This window comes from Dendrobium catenatum, unplaced genomic scaffold (assembly GCF_001605985.2).
Source record: "Dendrobium catenatum unplaced genomic scaffold, ASM160598v2 fragScaff_scaffold_1470, whole genome shotgun sequence".
In the NCBI taxonomy this organism is placed as follows: Eukaryota; Viridiplantae; Streptophyta; class Magnoliopsida; order Asparagales; family Orchidaceae; genus Dendrobium; species Dendrobium catenatum.
In genome coordinates, this window is record NW_021319932.1 from 1,387,276 (window position 1) to 1,399,632 (window position 12,357).

The 12,357-nt window shown below is 38.1% G+C and overlaps 1 protein-coding gene across 1 annotated transcript in view; it reads left to right on the forward strand.

Annotated features, from left to right (window-relative positions):
- The window catches only part of LOC110110464 (THO complex subunit 2), a 67,611-nt gene that overhangs the window by 6,541 nt on the left and 48,713 nt on the right, over positions 1–12,357 (forward strand). Inside the window, exons 3-5 of the mRNA XM_028700204.1 lie at positions 5,983–6,024; positions 9,259–9,318; positions 9,417–9,479. Of these exons, the coding sequence (XP_028556037.1) occupies positions 5,983–6,024; positions 9,259–9,318; positions 9,417–9,479 (165 nt within the window). The remainder of the gene's footprint in view (positions 1–5,982; positions 6,025–9,258; positions 9,319–9,416; positions 9,480–12,357) is intronic.

Sequence of the window (12,357 nt, forward strand, 5' to 3'; positions counted from 1 at the left end):
GGAAAACTAATGCCAAGTGAAATAAGAGAAAGACTTGGAAAATTGATGTAGGCAAGGGGGGGTCAAATCAAATCCTAATATTTGATTTTTGACTTCTCCATCTCATTAATATCTAGTGGAATGTTAGCTCCTTATGAGCTGATTTTTAGTTCATTTATTGAACTAAAAATTAGCTCATTTCTTCTTAAAACATTAGCTTTTCTTCTTCCTCCTCTTTTCTATAATTTATATTGCCTTTTCCTCTCCCTTTTGACCCTTGGGCTGCTGCGGTTTCCTGCTGATTTCCTCCCATGGTTTGCTGCTGTTGTTGCTCCTTTGGTTTTGCTGCCTTCTTTATTGCCTTGGCCCCCCTTTTTACCGAGAATTAATATGGCTGCTGGAACCCAAGAAAAGCCTGCTGGTTTCCTATGCTTGGTTGCTGAAACCATGCCCTTCCTCATTGAATTTTGCTGTGAATTAATCCCCTCCTTTATCGTGAATTGAACTCTTGCTTTACCCGCTGGATTCCTGTGCTGAAACCGTGGCCTTCCTCATTGAACTTTGCTGTGACGTTTGGGATTTCTAAAAGCTGCTGGGTTCTGTGAATATGCCTGGTTCCGTGGCCTTTTCCTTCTCTCCTTTGCTGTGCCGATTGGAATTTCTGTGCAGGAGTTGTTAGCCTTCAATTTTATTATTTTATATGGGAATATGAACAGTTTTTGGACAGTTTTTGGGCTGTATTTTGGACAAAATTTGGACAGTTTTTGGAACTGTTTGGTGGCTGTTTGGGGAGGAATTCCAAGAGCTTTTTTACAGGTTTCTACTACTATTTTTAGGGTGTCGTCTTGTTTAAGTCTTTATTTCTTAAGTTTGTAAGTCCTTTTCTAAGTGTCGTTTGTAAGCGTCTTGTAAGAGTCATTTGTAAGAGTCGTTTGTAAGTGTCCAAGTTGTAATAGTTTTTATAATATTAAAGTTGTGTTTTGTTTTGTTTAATTTGTCTAATTATTATAAGTTTTGTAATGTTCTATTTCCTAGTAAGGTCAAGTTTTTGTGATAAAAAATTTGGGTCCCTCTCCCAAATTTTTGATTGCATCAAAAATCAAGGAAACTACAAACCTCAAGTATCTCCTCCTCAAGAACTCACAAAAAGATCTTGGGAATCTCAGAACTCACAAAGAGATCCTTTTCCTCTCATGAACTTACTAAGAGATCAAACAAGTAGAATAAACTTTCATTAACAAATCATCCTCCTTCAATACAAGAAAGCTAGCCTATAAATAGGCCTCATGAAAAGAAAAAAATAGCAAAGACTAAAATGCCCTTCGGGCTACAACACCACTTGTATCACTCCTAAGGGTAAAATGAGAAAAACAGTAATATAAGATAAACTAGTATATAAGATATCAAATAAAATAAAATAAACTTTAGATTATAGTCGTTGATCTTCTGATGTCCTCATCATTAATTTTAGAGCTGTTGTTCCATGATTCAAACCTATAGCTTTTGGGTTAAAATGGAAGCAACCTAAACATTGCTGTTTGTTCGACCTTTATAAATATGAAAATTTCAAACCTAAAGAGTATTTAAATGATATCTTGCTATGTCTTATGATTCTTTTTCATTTTTTTAGAGGCGTGCCTAATAACATGACTTATTATGACATGATGATGTAGAACTACGTAGGGATGCAGTGATTTTGGAAGATTTTGCACAACTTTTGATTGGAAAATAGCGAAGAAAACTACGAGCATTTAAAACAACGAAATAAAACGTAAGAGGTGTCATGCCCGCTTAGGCTAAGTCACATAACCAAAGATTTGAAACTTCAAAATAAATTAGAAAATAACATCATGCCAGAATAGGAGTTTCAACAAAAATCCCTAGTCTAACAATAAAAGCTAGAAACAAAGAGGTACACTCAAATCCTTACGTTTTACTAAGCTTAGCAGAAGTAGGTGGAGGCGTCCTTCGTGACTACAATCAATTCACAATAAAGATTAGGCTTAAGAAATACAAGAGGAGGAAGAGTAGAAAACCTTCGTCAAGGATCGGCGGTGATCCTCCACTTGACGATCTCTAACTGCTCTTCAATAGCTTCCACTAAAGTATCCAAGATGCGTTCGATGTAATCTTCCATCGTATGATCGATCCTCGCGTTGACGTCGAAGAAGGTTGAACGTAGGATGTGCACGAAGCCGTGTTCGTCGTATTCAAGTCTGTAATCAGTATTGGGATCGTCCATTCATAGATGCTTAACGACAATGTCTTTCCCAAGGATTGCTAGTTCTCTTGAAGGTTGTTGAAGAGAAAGAAGTCCCTCTTCAACTCGAAGTAAGAATGAGGTACGGAGAAATTTTCCTCCCAAAATCTGAAATAAATTTCAGATCTTGAAATTAGAAGATGGGAAATCAGGAGGGAAATTTTAATTCCTAAATTTCGGTGGAGAATTAATGAGAGAGAGAGATTGGAGAGAGAGAGAGGGGGCGGGTAGAGAGAGGGGGCCGGCGGCATCATGGGGATGGGGAGGGGATTTATTTCCCAAATCAAATATTTGGTTTTAGGAAATAAATTAGGAGCAAGGAGATTTAATAAAATTCGTCCAAGGAGGAGTTGGGGAGATTTGGAAATTGTTCCAAGGGAGACTTTTGGAAACAAATCCTGAATCCTTCTAAGGCCGGCGGCTATAGGAGAGAGGGAGGAGATTTGGGGGAATTAAAAGAAGCTTCCTAATTTAAATTCATGTGATAGAAAAGATTTAATTAAATCCTTTCTCATTTAAAATTCAAATATAAGCTAATTAAGGAGCATTCCAAAAATAGACTTAGTAAATTAAGAAGGATTTTGAATTTGAAATCAATTGAATTTGAAATTCAAATCCATCTAAATTTGACTCGATCTGAATTAGGAAATGAGGCTTGAAGGGGAAGAGGGGGGGGGGGGGGCACGGGTTAGGTGGGAAGCCTGTGGGTGATGGGGTGAGCCGCAGGTTGAGTGGGGGATCGGGTATGGTGAAAGCCGGCAGCTAAGTGGAGGGGGAGGAAGAGAAAAAAGGTAGGGGATGGAACCACGAACCCGACTTATCTAGGTTGGTGGGTATTGCACAAATCTCCCTCTCCTAGGGATTCCACTCCAACTCTTAAACTCTCTTTAGAACTCCAACAAAAAAACGAAATTCTGAAATAATCATTCATTAATTTCAAAAGAGAATAAGGAGGGCTATATAAAGCTTCATACAAAGGACTCAAAGACAAAAGACCACAATGCCTCTTGGACTTACATACGACATCCCTTAATAGAAGGGTACAACGGGAAATGAAATAAAATAAAACAAATACAATGACAACATCAATAAAAAATATATAAAATAAATCAAAAGTACAACAACTCGATCGTGGCCGTAGATCAGCGGCCACGCCTATGATAAACCTTCAATGATCTGATGTCCCCATCACATGAGTTTGGTTGCTATGTAGGTTTTCAGATGGGGTGATTTCCTTAGATGCTAAACTATGCTTGAAAAAAAAGGTACACAAAATACTTTGTGGTGCAAAGGTATATTTGTTTTAATCACTAACGGGTTTTTTATCATTGTTGGGGGTTGAGATGGAGGAGTTAGGAGGGGTGAGTAGTCATTTACTATTGCAGTGTTCAGTATGATATGGGGATCATATCAAGTAGATGGTTCATTAGATTGCAGTTATCTTAATTTTAGCATCATATTGTGAAGTTATCGAAAGAATTGAATCCATTGAGATTTTAATGGTATAATTTGTTGATCAAGATTGCCAATTTTGATGATTTCTAGATCACACCATTAAGATTGAAGTCAAGTTAGCTAGGGTTTGCAGGTTGCTCAAATACATGCTGAATAAAATCATGATGCTGGAAATGTGAACAATTGGATAGCAATTAAGAGACAGCAGGTTTTTTTTTTTTGAATTGAAATAAGGGTTGCGTGTTTTGTTGTGTTTGCTTAAGAATGATAGGCTTTTATATGATTTGCTAAGATTATTTAGGATAATATGGAATTGGATTTAAATTTAATTCATGCATTATTGACTTATTATATGCTTGATTCCTCCAATGGAATTGACTAAACTTTCTACCACCCTCTCTTTTCTTCTCCTTTCCCTATCCTTAAGTAGTTAGCATCCCCAACATGTTAAGTTGATAGCTTGAGCATTGTGCCTTCTGTTGTTCCCAAAGCGGTCGGCCGCCCCCTACTTGTAGCTTTTGTTATCAATTATTGGTGTTATCTTGCCTCTGTCCGACCTCTACTTTTTGTCACAACCTCCTTTTGCTATCCTAGATCTAGCCTACATGTGTAGAGAAGCGAAAATGACTTTTGAGTTTATACGGTCAATGGAAAGGAGTGAGGGAAGGTTTAATTGACTCATGCAGGGTTCTTTTTCTACTTTAAACTATTCCTTAAAACCAAAATTTATAGTCATATGAAAAATGCCCTAGTTCACTATCTAGTTGATCTCTATTCTTTAACCCAAACCTTGTATTTAGTCATATGAAAGATGTCCTTGTTTACTATTTAGCTAGTATGTGGGATTCATAATTGTTTATTGGCACACATTATTATAAACCTGCATTTAGCTGGTCCAAGTATAGTTTGAATTCAGATTTTTGGTTTAGTTATTTTACTTTTATATTGCAAAATCAAAATAGAATACATCAACGTTCAACATTCAACAACCTGTATTTATTAAGGTCGAATCTTGGCTTTTTAATAAGCTTTGTAATTCAATTCATAGAAATGGATGGAAGAGATGGATTTCGTGTTCTATCCTTTAAGTGCTTCATAGAGACTATATGTTTTCTTGCAATTTGGAATTATTCAAAGATCCCCAATATCACAAGGCTAATAGATCATTTGAAGTTCCTTGCACGCTTATTTGCACTAGCTTTTTAGACCCTACCCTTACTATTGTCCATCATGCCTTGCTTTCCCCATTATCCATCACTATCATCACCCTAGTTTTTTTCCCCACTTCCTCATGCTTCTATACTTTGTCGTGCTAGCTTTTCCCCATTTGTTATAACAGTTCTATGCTTGTCTAACCAATGTTGCAGTTATACTTTCTGTGATCCCAAATCTCTCGTTGTTGCCTTGTCCATTAATAATGGGTACTTATAATGTATCTGTCGCTATTTAATATTTTAATTGCCTATGTTTCTCAGTTTTTTCATACAACTATCTTATCTTATTTTTAATTTTTTTTAACAGGCTATTTGTTTGTTCATGTTTTCTTTTGGGACTCAAAAATCTTTTGTCATAACTCATCTTATTGTTGTTTTCCCAATTATGTCGTTGAATTATCATGATATTCAATTGTCACACTATTTTTGCTTGTTGTGAGGCTCCATTGAAGCATTTTGCAGTATGCTATCTCTTTTCATTTCTCCATTTTCCTTCTCAAACACAAGCTTTTAACATCCAACTCTGATCCTCCAACTTATGTTCTTCCCAACCTTTTCATTTCATGGCAGCTTTTAACATTATTTACTTGTAGTTTAGATTGAGGATGCCTAAACCTTTTACTAGTGTTTGATCTCACTTCCCTAATACCCTTTCAAATATCATATTCTGTGCTCTGTATTTTTTCTGCTAATTTTCATATTTTCTTTATTTCCCCTCAAGTGGTCTATCTTCATATATAATCTTGTACCTCAACTGATATCTTGCTTATAACTATGCTATCTTCAAATTTTCTACACTGTAGTAAACACTAGAGATATATACTGCATTTTATTGCAATATTTCATGTACACAACTTTGTTCTTCTTTCCAGGAATTTTCAAATTCCTTTATTTTCGTGTTATATTTGAAATCATGTTGTTGTTGTTGTTTTTAACACAATGGAGAAAAAAGATTCATGTAGCCGACCCCACGTAGTGGGATAAAGGCTTGATGATGTTGTTGTTGTCGTCGTGTTATATTTGAAATCACTAATCAGATTTCTCATATTTTATTGCTTTAATCTTACCTTGCAGCTCACAATGCCTGTAGAGTACCGCAGCCGCCTTACAAAAATGGTGAGTGACTATTTTTTCTTTGTTAATTAGTGGTGGGTAACTTATATATGTTATAATGATGCCTATGTTTAAAAATTCTTTGTGACAACTATTTATTTATTTTTTTATCAACTTTGATAGTTAATGGGCTTGTAAAATGGTCTAAGTGGGTATGGTCGTGCTAATTTTGAATCAATCATTTCTTCTATAAGAAAATCCAACATAAGTGCTACTTTCATCAAACTTTTCTTTTGCAGCCATGTTATTGTTTAGCGAGCTGAAAAAGCAAGTTTTGTCTGGGTTTTGTAAATAACTAATGAGTTATCTCCCTTTTACTTTTTAAACGTCAAATTTGGATTTCACATGAATCTCATTTTTTTTGGGTAATTTTTGGGATGAATCGGCTCAAAGTGGAAGGCGACAACATAGATGGAAGTAATGAGTAATGTTTTGCCTAGCCCATAGCAGAAATCTCATTTGTTTTTAATATCGTAGAGGGGGTTTGAGCAAGGCTGTGTGGAGGAGCGGATGGGGGGTGATTCTGCATGGCACATCTTGATTGTGCACCTTGAAGATGATATTGTTAAAGGTTTTTGAGGAGATTGTACATATGCTTCTTGTTCCCTGCAGTGATACAGAAAAAAACTCAAAACAGACAAGATCTACCTTATTCAATTTACTTCAGTACTTATATATCCAAGTAGCGTATGATCTTGTAATATTGAACATATTTAAAAAGAGAATGTGATGCAGGACATATGTGAAATTATGATTTAGATAAGGATTTTTGTACGCTTAATGATTAAGAGCAAATTAATTAAATCTTTATGGTGATTTAAACAATGAAATAAAACACTAAGAGCGGTAAACACAAGCTTAGGCCAAGTTACGTGCGGAAAGTAAGAACCACAAAACAACCAATTACTCTTGATGCTGCCTATGAGATGGGTTTCAACAAGAAATCCCTAATCTAACAATGAAAGCGGTGCTATGAAAGATCCCTTACACATTTCTACTAAACACTAAGTTTTAGCGAAGAGGATTAACACAACTTTCATGATTCAATTAGAGCTACAAACGAAGCAACGAGAAGGATAATGGATTTGGATGAAGTCTCACCTTTGTCTGGTTTTAGAAGCACGTTACCAATGGAGGGGACAGTGGACAGCAAGTATCTTGAATCGGAAATTCGTAGACAGCAATCAAGAACTTTCTCGAACCAAAGAACAGCCGGGAAGAAGTGCAAAAATTCAGGAAAGCTCCCTGATCTTCACTGGACAACAACTAGGAAATCTTCTTGGACAGTTTTCCTGCTGATTTTGGTATTTATGGACAGCAGGGAATCATGCGTTGGGGGGTAGGTTTGATGTGGGTGGCGGGTAGAGAGAGGGAGGAGAGGGAGGGAGGAATTAGGGAATTAATTCCTTTGATAGGACTCTAGGTTTTGGAAAGAAATTAAATGGTGAAGGAGCCATGGGGCCGGCAGCATCAAGAGGAGTGGAGGGGATTGGGGAAGAGTCTTTGGTGCTTGCCTCTTTGGGAATTCCAATTAAGGAGGGAAGAATTAATTCCAATCCAATTCAAATTTGATTTGGATTTGATTGGATAAGTTTCCTAAAATAGATCTTTATTACAGGAAACCATTTGAATTTCAAAAATTGATTGGTTGATTGGATTGACAGCATTCCCAAAATGATTTGTATGGAAAAGGAAAGAAGTAATGGAGGGATTTGAATTGTTTTCAAGAGAGATCATTGCTTTTGGAAATAATTCCACAAAGAACCAAGAGGGGGGCCGGCGGCATAGGGAGGGGATTGGAGAGATTAAATGAGGTTTAATGCTTTCCTCATTGGGATTCACTAATTAGAATATAAGATTTAATGTCCAATCCAAATCAAATTAAATTTGAATTTGATTTTAGAAACTTTCTTAAAATAGGATTCTATTTTAGGAAATGATTCAAATTTCAAATTTGAATTAATTGATTGATAGTAAATAACTTATCCAAGAGGAGCTAAGCAAGAAAGGAAAGTGTTCAAGTGGAAATTAGAAAATTGGAGCCAAGGGGGAGAGAGGGAAACCGGCGGCTAGGCTAGGGTTTGGTGGAGGAGGAGTCGGATGGGTCACCCAATTAAGGAAACCATCTTGGGGGCCAACAGTTATGTGGGGTGGAGAAGATGGTCTAAGCCGGTGGTGGGGTGGGGATATGGCCGACGGTGGAAGCTTGGAAGAGTAAGAAGGGAGGGAGGGTAGAAAGAAAGAACCGATAAAACAAGCCACGAAATCAAACTCTTCCAAGGTTGGTTGGTGATCCGCTTCCCTCTCCAGGAGTCTCTCTTCAATCTCTCTCAAGCTCTCACAAGAACTCAAAACACGGAAATTTTTTATCATTCATTCATTAACCATCAAAATAGAACATAAGGGCTATATATAGCCTCATACAATGGGCTCAAAAATAAAAAAAACGACATCGCCCTTTGGGCTTATACATGACCATCCTTAAAGGGTAAAAGTGGAAAACAAATAAAGCAAATACAAACATAAATAAATAAAATACAAATACATATGACAACTTAAAAATACATCGGCACGAGGCTGTAGATGGCGGCCACGCATCTGATAAACTTTCCAAGCTCTGATGTCCCCATCAGAATTGCATTTACTTCTAATAGTGAAGTTACCATATAAAAAGAAGATTTACTTTGAAGAAGATAAATATTTGCTTTAGGATGAGACTGTAGAACCGAAAATGTAAAGTGTTTGATCTTCAAAGATCTCTTTGTTAAGAGAGACCTTAAGAGAGACAACGTTGAACTTTAAAATTGATTTTAATATGACTTGGAATAACTAATTATTTCCATTGTCAAGATTGCCATAAAAATTCCAGAGCTTATTGGCCGATTATGCATTAACCAAGGCTTGATGGTTAATGAGGAGATACAAAAAGATTATCAAGAAAAAAAAGTGTTTTTTAAATTAAAAAAAATTATATTGTAGAAATGTTGTTTTTATTATGGCTTCACTTTATTTTAATAAAGCTTGTTACATTGTTGAAGCTTTATATGAAATCAGGGCTCCACCTTGTTTTAATAAGACTTGGTATGCATCATCCACTGTCGTTTATTGTAGTATGAAATATTGTGTCTTTTTTTCATTAGAATGAAAATGAGGTGAACCGTTTAGTATTGATTCTGTTAGGTTTTAAAAAATTGTTATCATTTGCTCAGGGAATCTTACATGATTTTTTCAATGCAGGCAAAATGGTTTGCTGAATCTTCATTGGTTCCATCTAGGCTCTTACAAGAGCGTTGTGAGGTGATTACTGGTTGAAGCCAAAGTTAGCCTTCATATATTATTTTCATTTAGGACTGGTTATTGGCATTACATTCTAATGCTATTTGCTATCATTGCAGGAAGAATTTTTATGGGAATCTGAACTGTCTAAATTAAAAGCTAATGAGTTGAAGTCTAAAGAGGTATGCATTTTTGATTCATTGTAGTTGTTGGTTCTAACTATTGCAGAATCTTCAAAACTTTCACCATCTTTAGAATTTATATCCATCTTGTCATATATCCCATTATGCTAAGCAATATCTAAAGTTAGCTGAGCTGGAGAATTTTATAGCTGGGTGTGATAGTTTAAGTCACACTTTACACAAAAGCGTGGGGAGATAACTTATAAAACTAAAACTTAGTAGTTAAAATGAATAAATGACTCATTTATTTGTGATAAAAAGAATATTATAGATACTAGGAAGACAAATTTATTTGTGATAAAAAGAATATTATAGATACTAGGAAGGCAAATTCTATAAATAACAATAACATTGGCTATGTTCCTTAGAGGGCTTATAAATAGAGGTGTTGGCCTTTTTAGTTGCCCTTGGGTTTTCATGGCTTTAGATTTTTGGGAGATGTATTCCCGAGATGTTATGTCTCAATGTTTATGATAGGAAACACTTGTAAATCACTGAGTATTTCCTATCTATCTTCTCAAAACAGCGAGAATTCTTCACAAAATCCGCACAACATCACAAAAACAGTAGATAATTTGCATGATTTGATGAAGGGAAAATAAAAAATCGCAAGATACAATTGATACTCTATTCGAGAGGAGGGTCGATCTCTGCCAAATCTCTAGATGCCGCTAGAGCCAAAGAAAAACCTAAATCTAAGAGATCTCAAATTTCAACCAAATTCAAGATACCAAAACCCTAGGAAAACAAACTATTTAATGCATACAAATCAAAAGGAAATCTCTAAACAATCCTTACATTCAATTTCCCTCCTAATCTTCCACAAAATTCCTTCATAAAACGCTCCCGTGGAATCGAGGCTCGCGTGGCATCCCGCACAGGCGGAGTTTTTCTCCGTTGTTTCGCGTGTTTCGCGTCCAGGCCGGTTCCGCGTGGACCGGCTGGACTGGCCCACTCGACCGGTCTAATAATACTCCCCTCCCGAAGATCCACCTTGTCCTCAAGGTGGAGATATGCTCGTGTTCCGGTGGAGGTGGTCATCCTTGAGGTGACTGAAAATCCTTACTGTATTGCTGAACCAATGGCTACACGGAAAGAGAAACATCCCCTCTCTCTTCCAATCTAATCGCTTCCAACCTGTGTAGTCCCACCAGATAATCTCCCCTCATCTCTTGTATGTCCCTAACCATGGTCTTAAGTAATGTGATGGCTTGGGATAGCCCTGCTGCCCTGCATCTCCCCTTATAACCACCTTTCTCCCATCCACCATTAATTCCATCGTGAGTGCTCCCCTATTGTCCTTAGTTTCCCCCAAGGTTTGCAACCACTTCATCCCCAGGATGACATCAGTGCTTCCTAACTCTAGTGGAGAAAGTCCTCCCTTACTTGAATCCCCTAGATGGTCAACTCCACTCCTTTACAGATTCTTTGGCCTTTCTCCACCTTCCCTGTACCCATCATCACTCCATAACAACCAGTGTCCACCAATTTCATTCCCATTTGGTCGACGACCTAAGTGGAAATGAAATTGTTGGTAGCCCCACAATCAATTAGCACCACCACTTCCCTGCCCTCTATTTCCCCCTTTACCTTCATGGTATGATTCGTAGAGAATCGTACCACTGAGTTCAGGGAAACCTCAGCCAGATCCAAGTGTAGCTTCTCCTCCAGCTCCTCCTCTGTCTCCTCCTCACCTCCCTCCTTAGTTTCCTCGTCATCGCAGACGGTGATAACCTGAAGAGTTCGGTCCTTGCACCGATGTCCTGGCGTATACTTCTTCTCGCACCTGAAACCCCTTTGCCCCCCTCCTCTCTTGCACCTCCTTCTCTGCCAGTCTCTTGAAATTTTCCCCACTCCCTCCTCCTACTGGCTTATCTCTGGTGGTCTCATTAATGTTGCTTAATGCAGACCCCTTGGGTGCTAGAAGAGTGGTCGTCGTTCTGTAAGAGCCTCCTGAGCCACTGTTCCTTACCCCCTTTTCCAGATTCTTCTGATTTTCCACCAGTTGTGCCGACTTCATGGTCTCCCCCAAGTCACTAGGCATCAGAACTTTCATTGCCGCTCGGATCTTTGCCTTCATTCCCTTCATGAAGTTCCCCTCCAATACCATATCTGATAATTGCTCCACCCTACTGGCTAGGTGCTCAAACTGCTCCCGATAGTCTGCTACTGATCCCTCCCGTGCCAGAGCAAAGAACTGTTCATAGAAATCTCCTCCCTGATTGGTTTGAAAATGTTCTATTACGCAGTCCTTGAATTTCCTCCAATTCCTGATAGGTCTCCTCTGGTCTCTCCACTGGTACCATGACTGTGCCTTCCCTTCCAAACATAGGTCTGCTGCTGTTAGTTTCTCCTTCTCCCTTAGCCCATTAACGACAAAGTACCTTTCCACCTTATAGATCCACCCATACGCATCCTCCCCCTCGAAGTTAGGCATCTTCAACTTCCTCACCTTATGATCTCCACCATTTCCCCTGATTCTTCCATAATTTCCCCTTTCCCAAGTGCTAGGTCCACCCCATATTTCCCGATCTTCCCTTGCTCTGCCATAGCCCAAACTCCCTTCGAGATTCCCCCTTCTTTCTTCAAAATCAGCACCCCGACGACCGTAAAACCCCTCATGGCGTTCCCAATCAGCCCCTCTTTGCTCCGCTCCCCCATAGCCATACGTTTCCCTATGTCGATCTCCTCTTTCCTCCCTATGGAAAAGCTCCACATAGGGTCTTCTTCTTCCCCCTTCCACGATTTCCAGCTCTTCTTCTTCTTCCTTACGGATTTCAGAATTGGTGTTTTTCGCTTCTGGGCCCTTCGCTTCGGATGACGCTGTTTGTGTTTGAAGCTCCAACATTCTTTTCATCATATCTCTGAGATAGGCTAT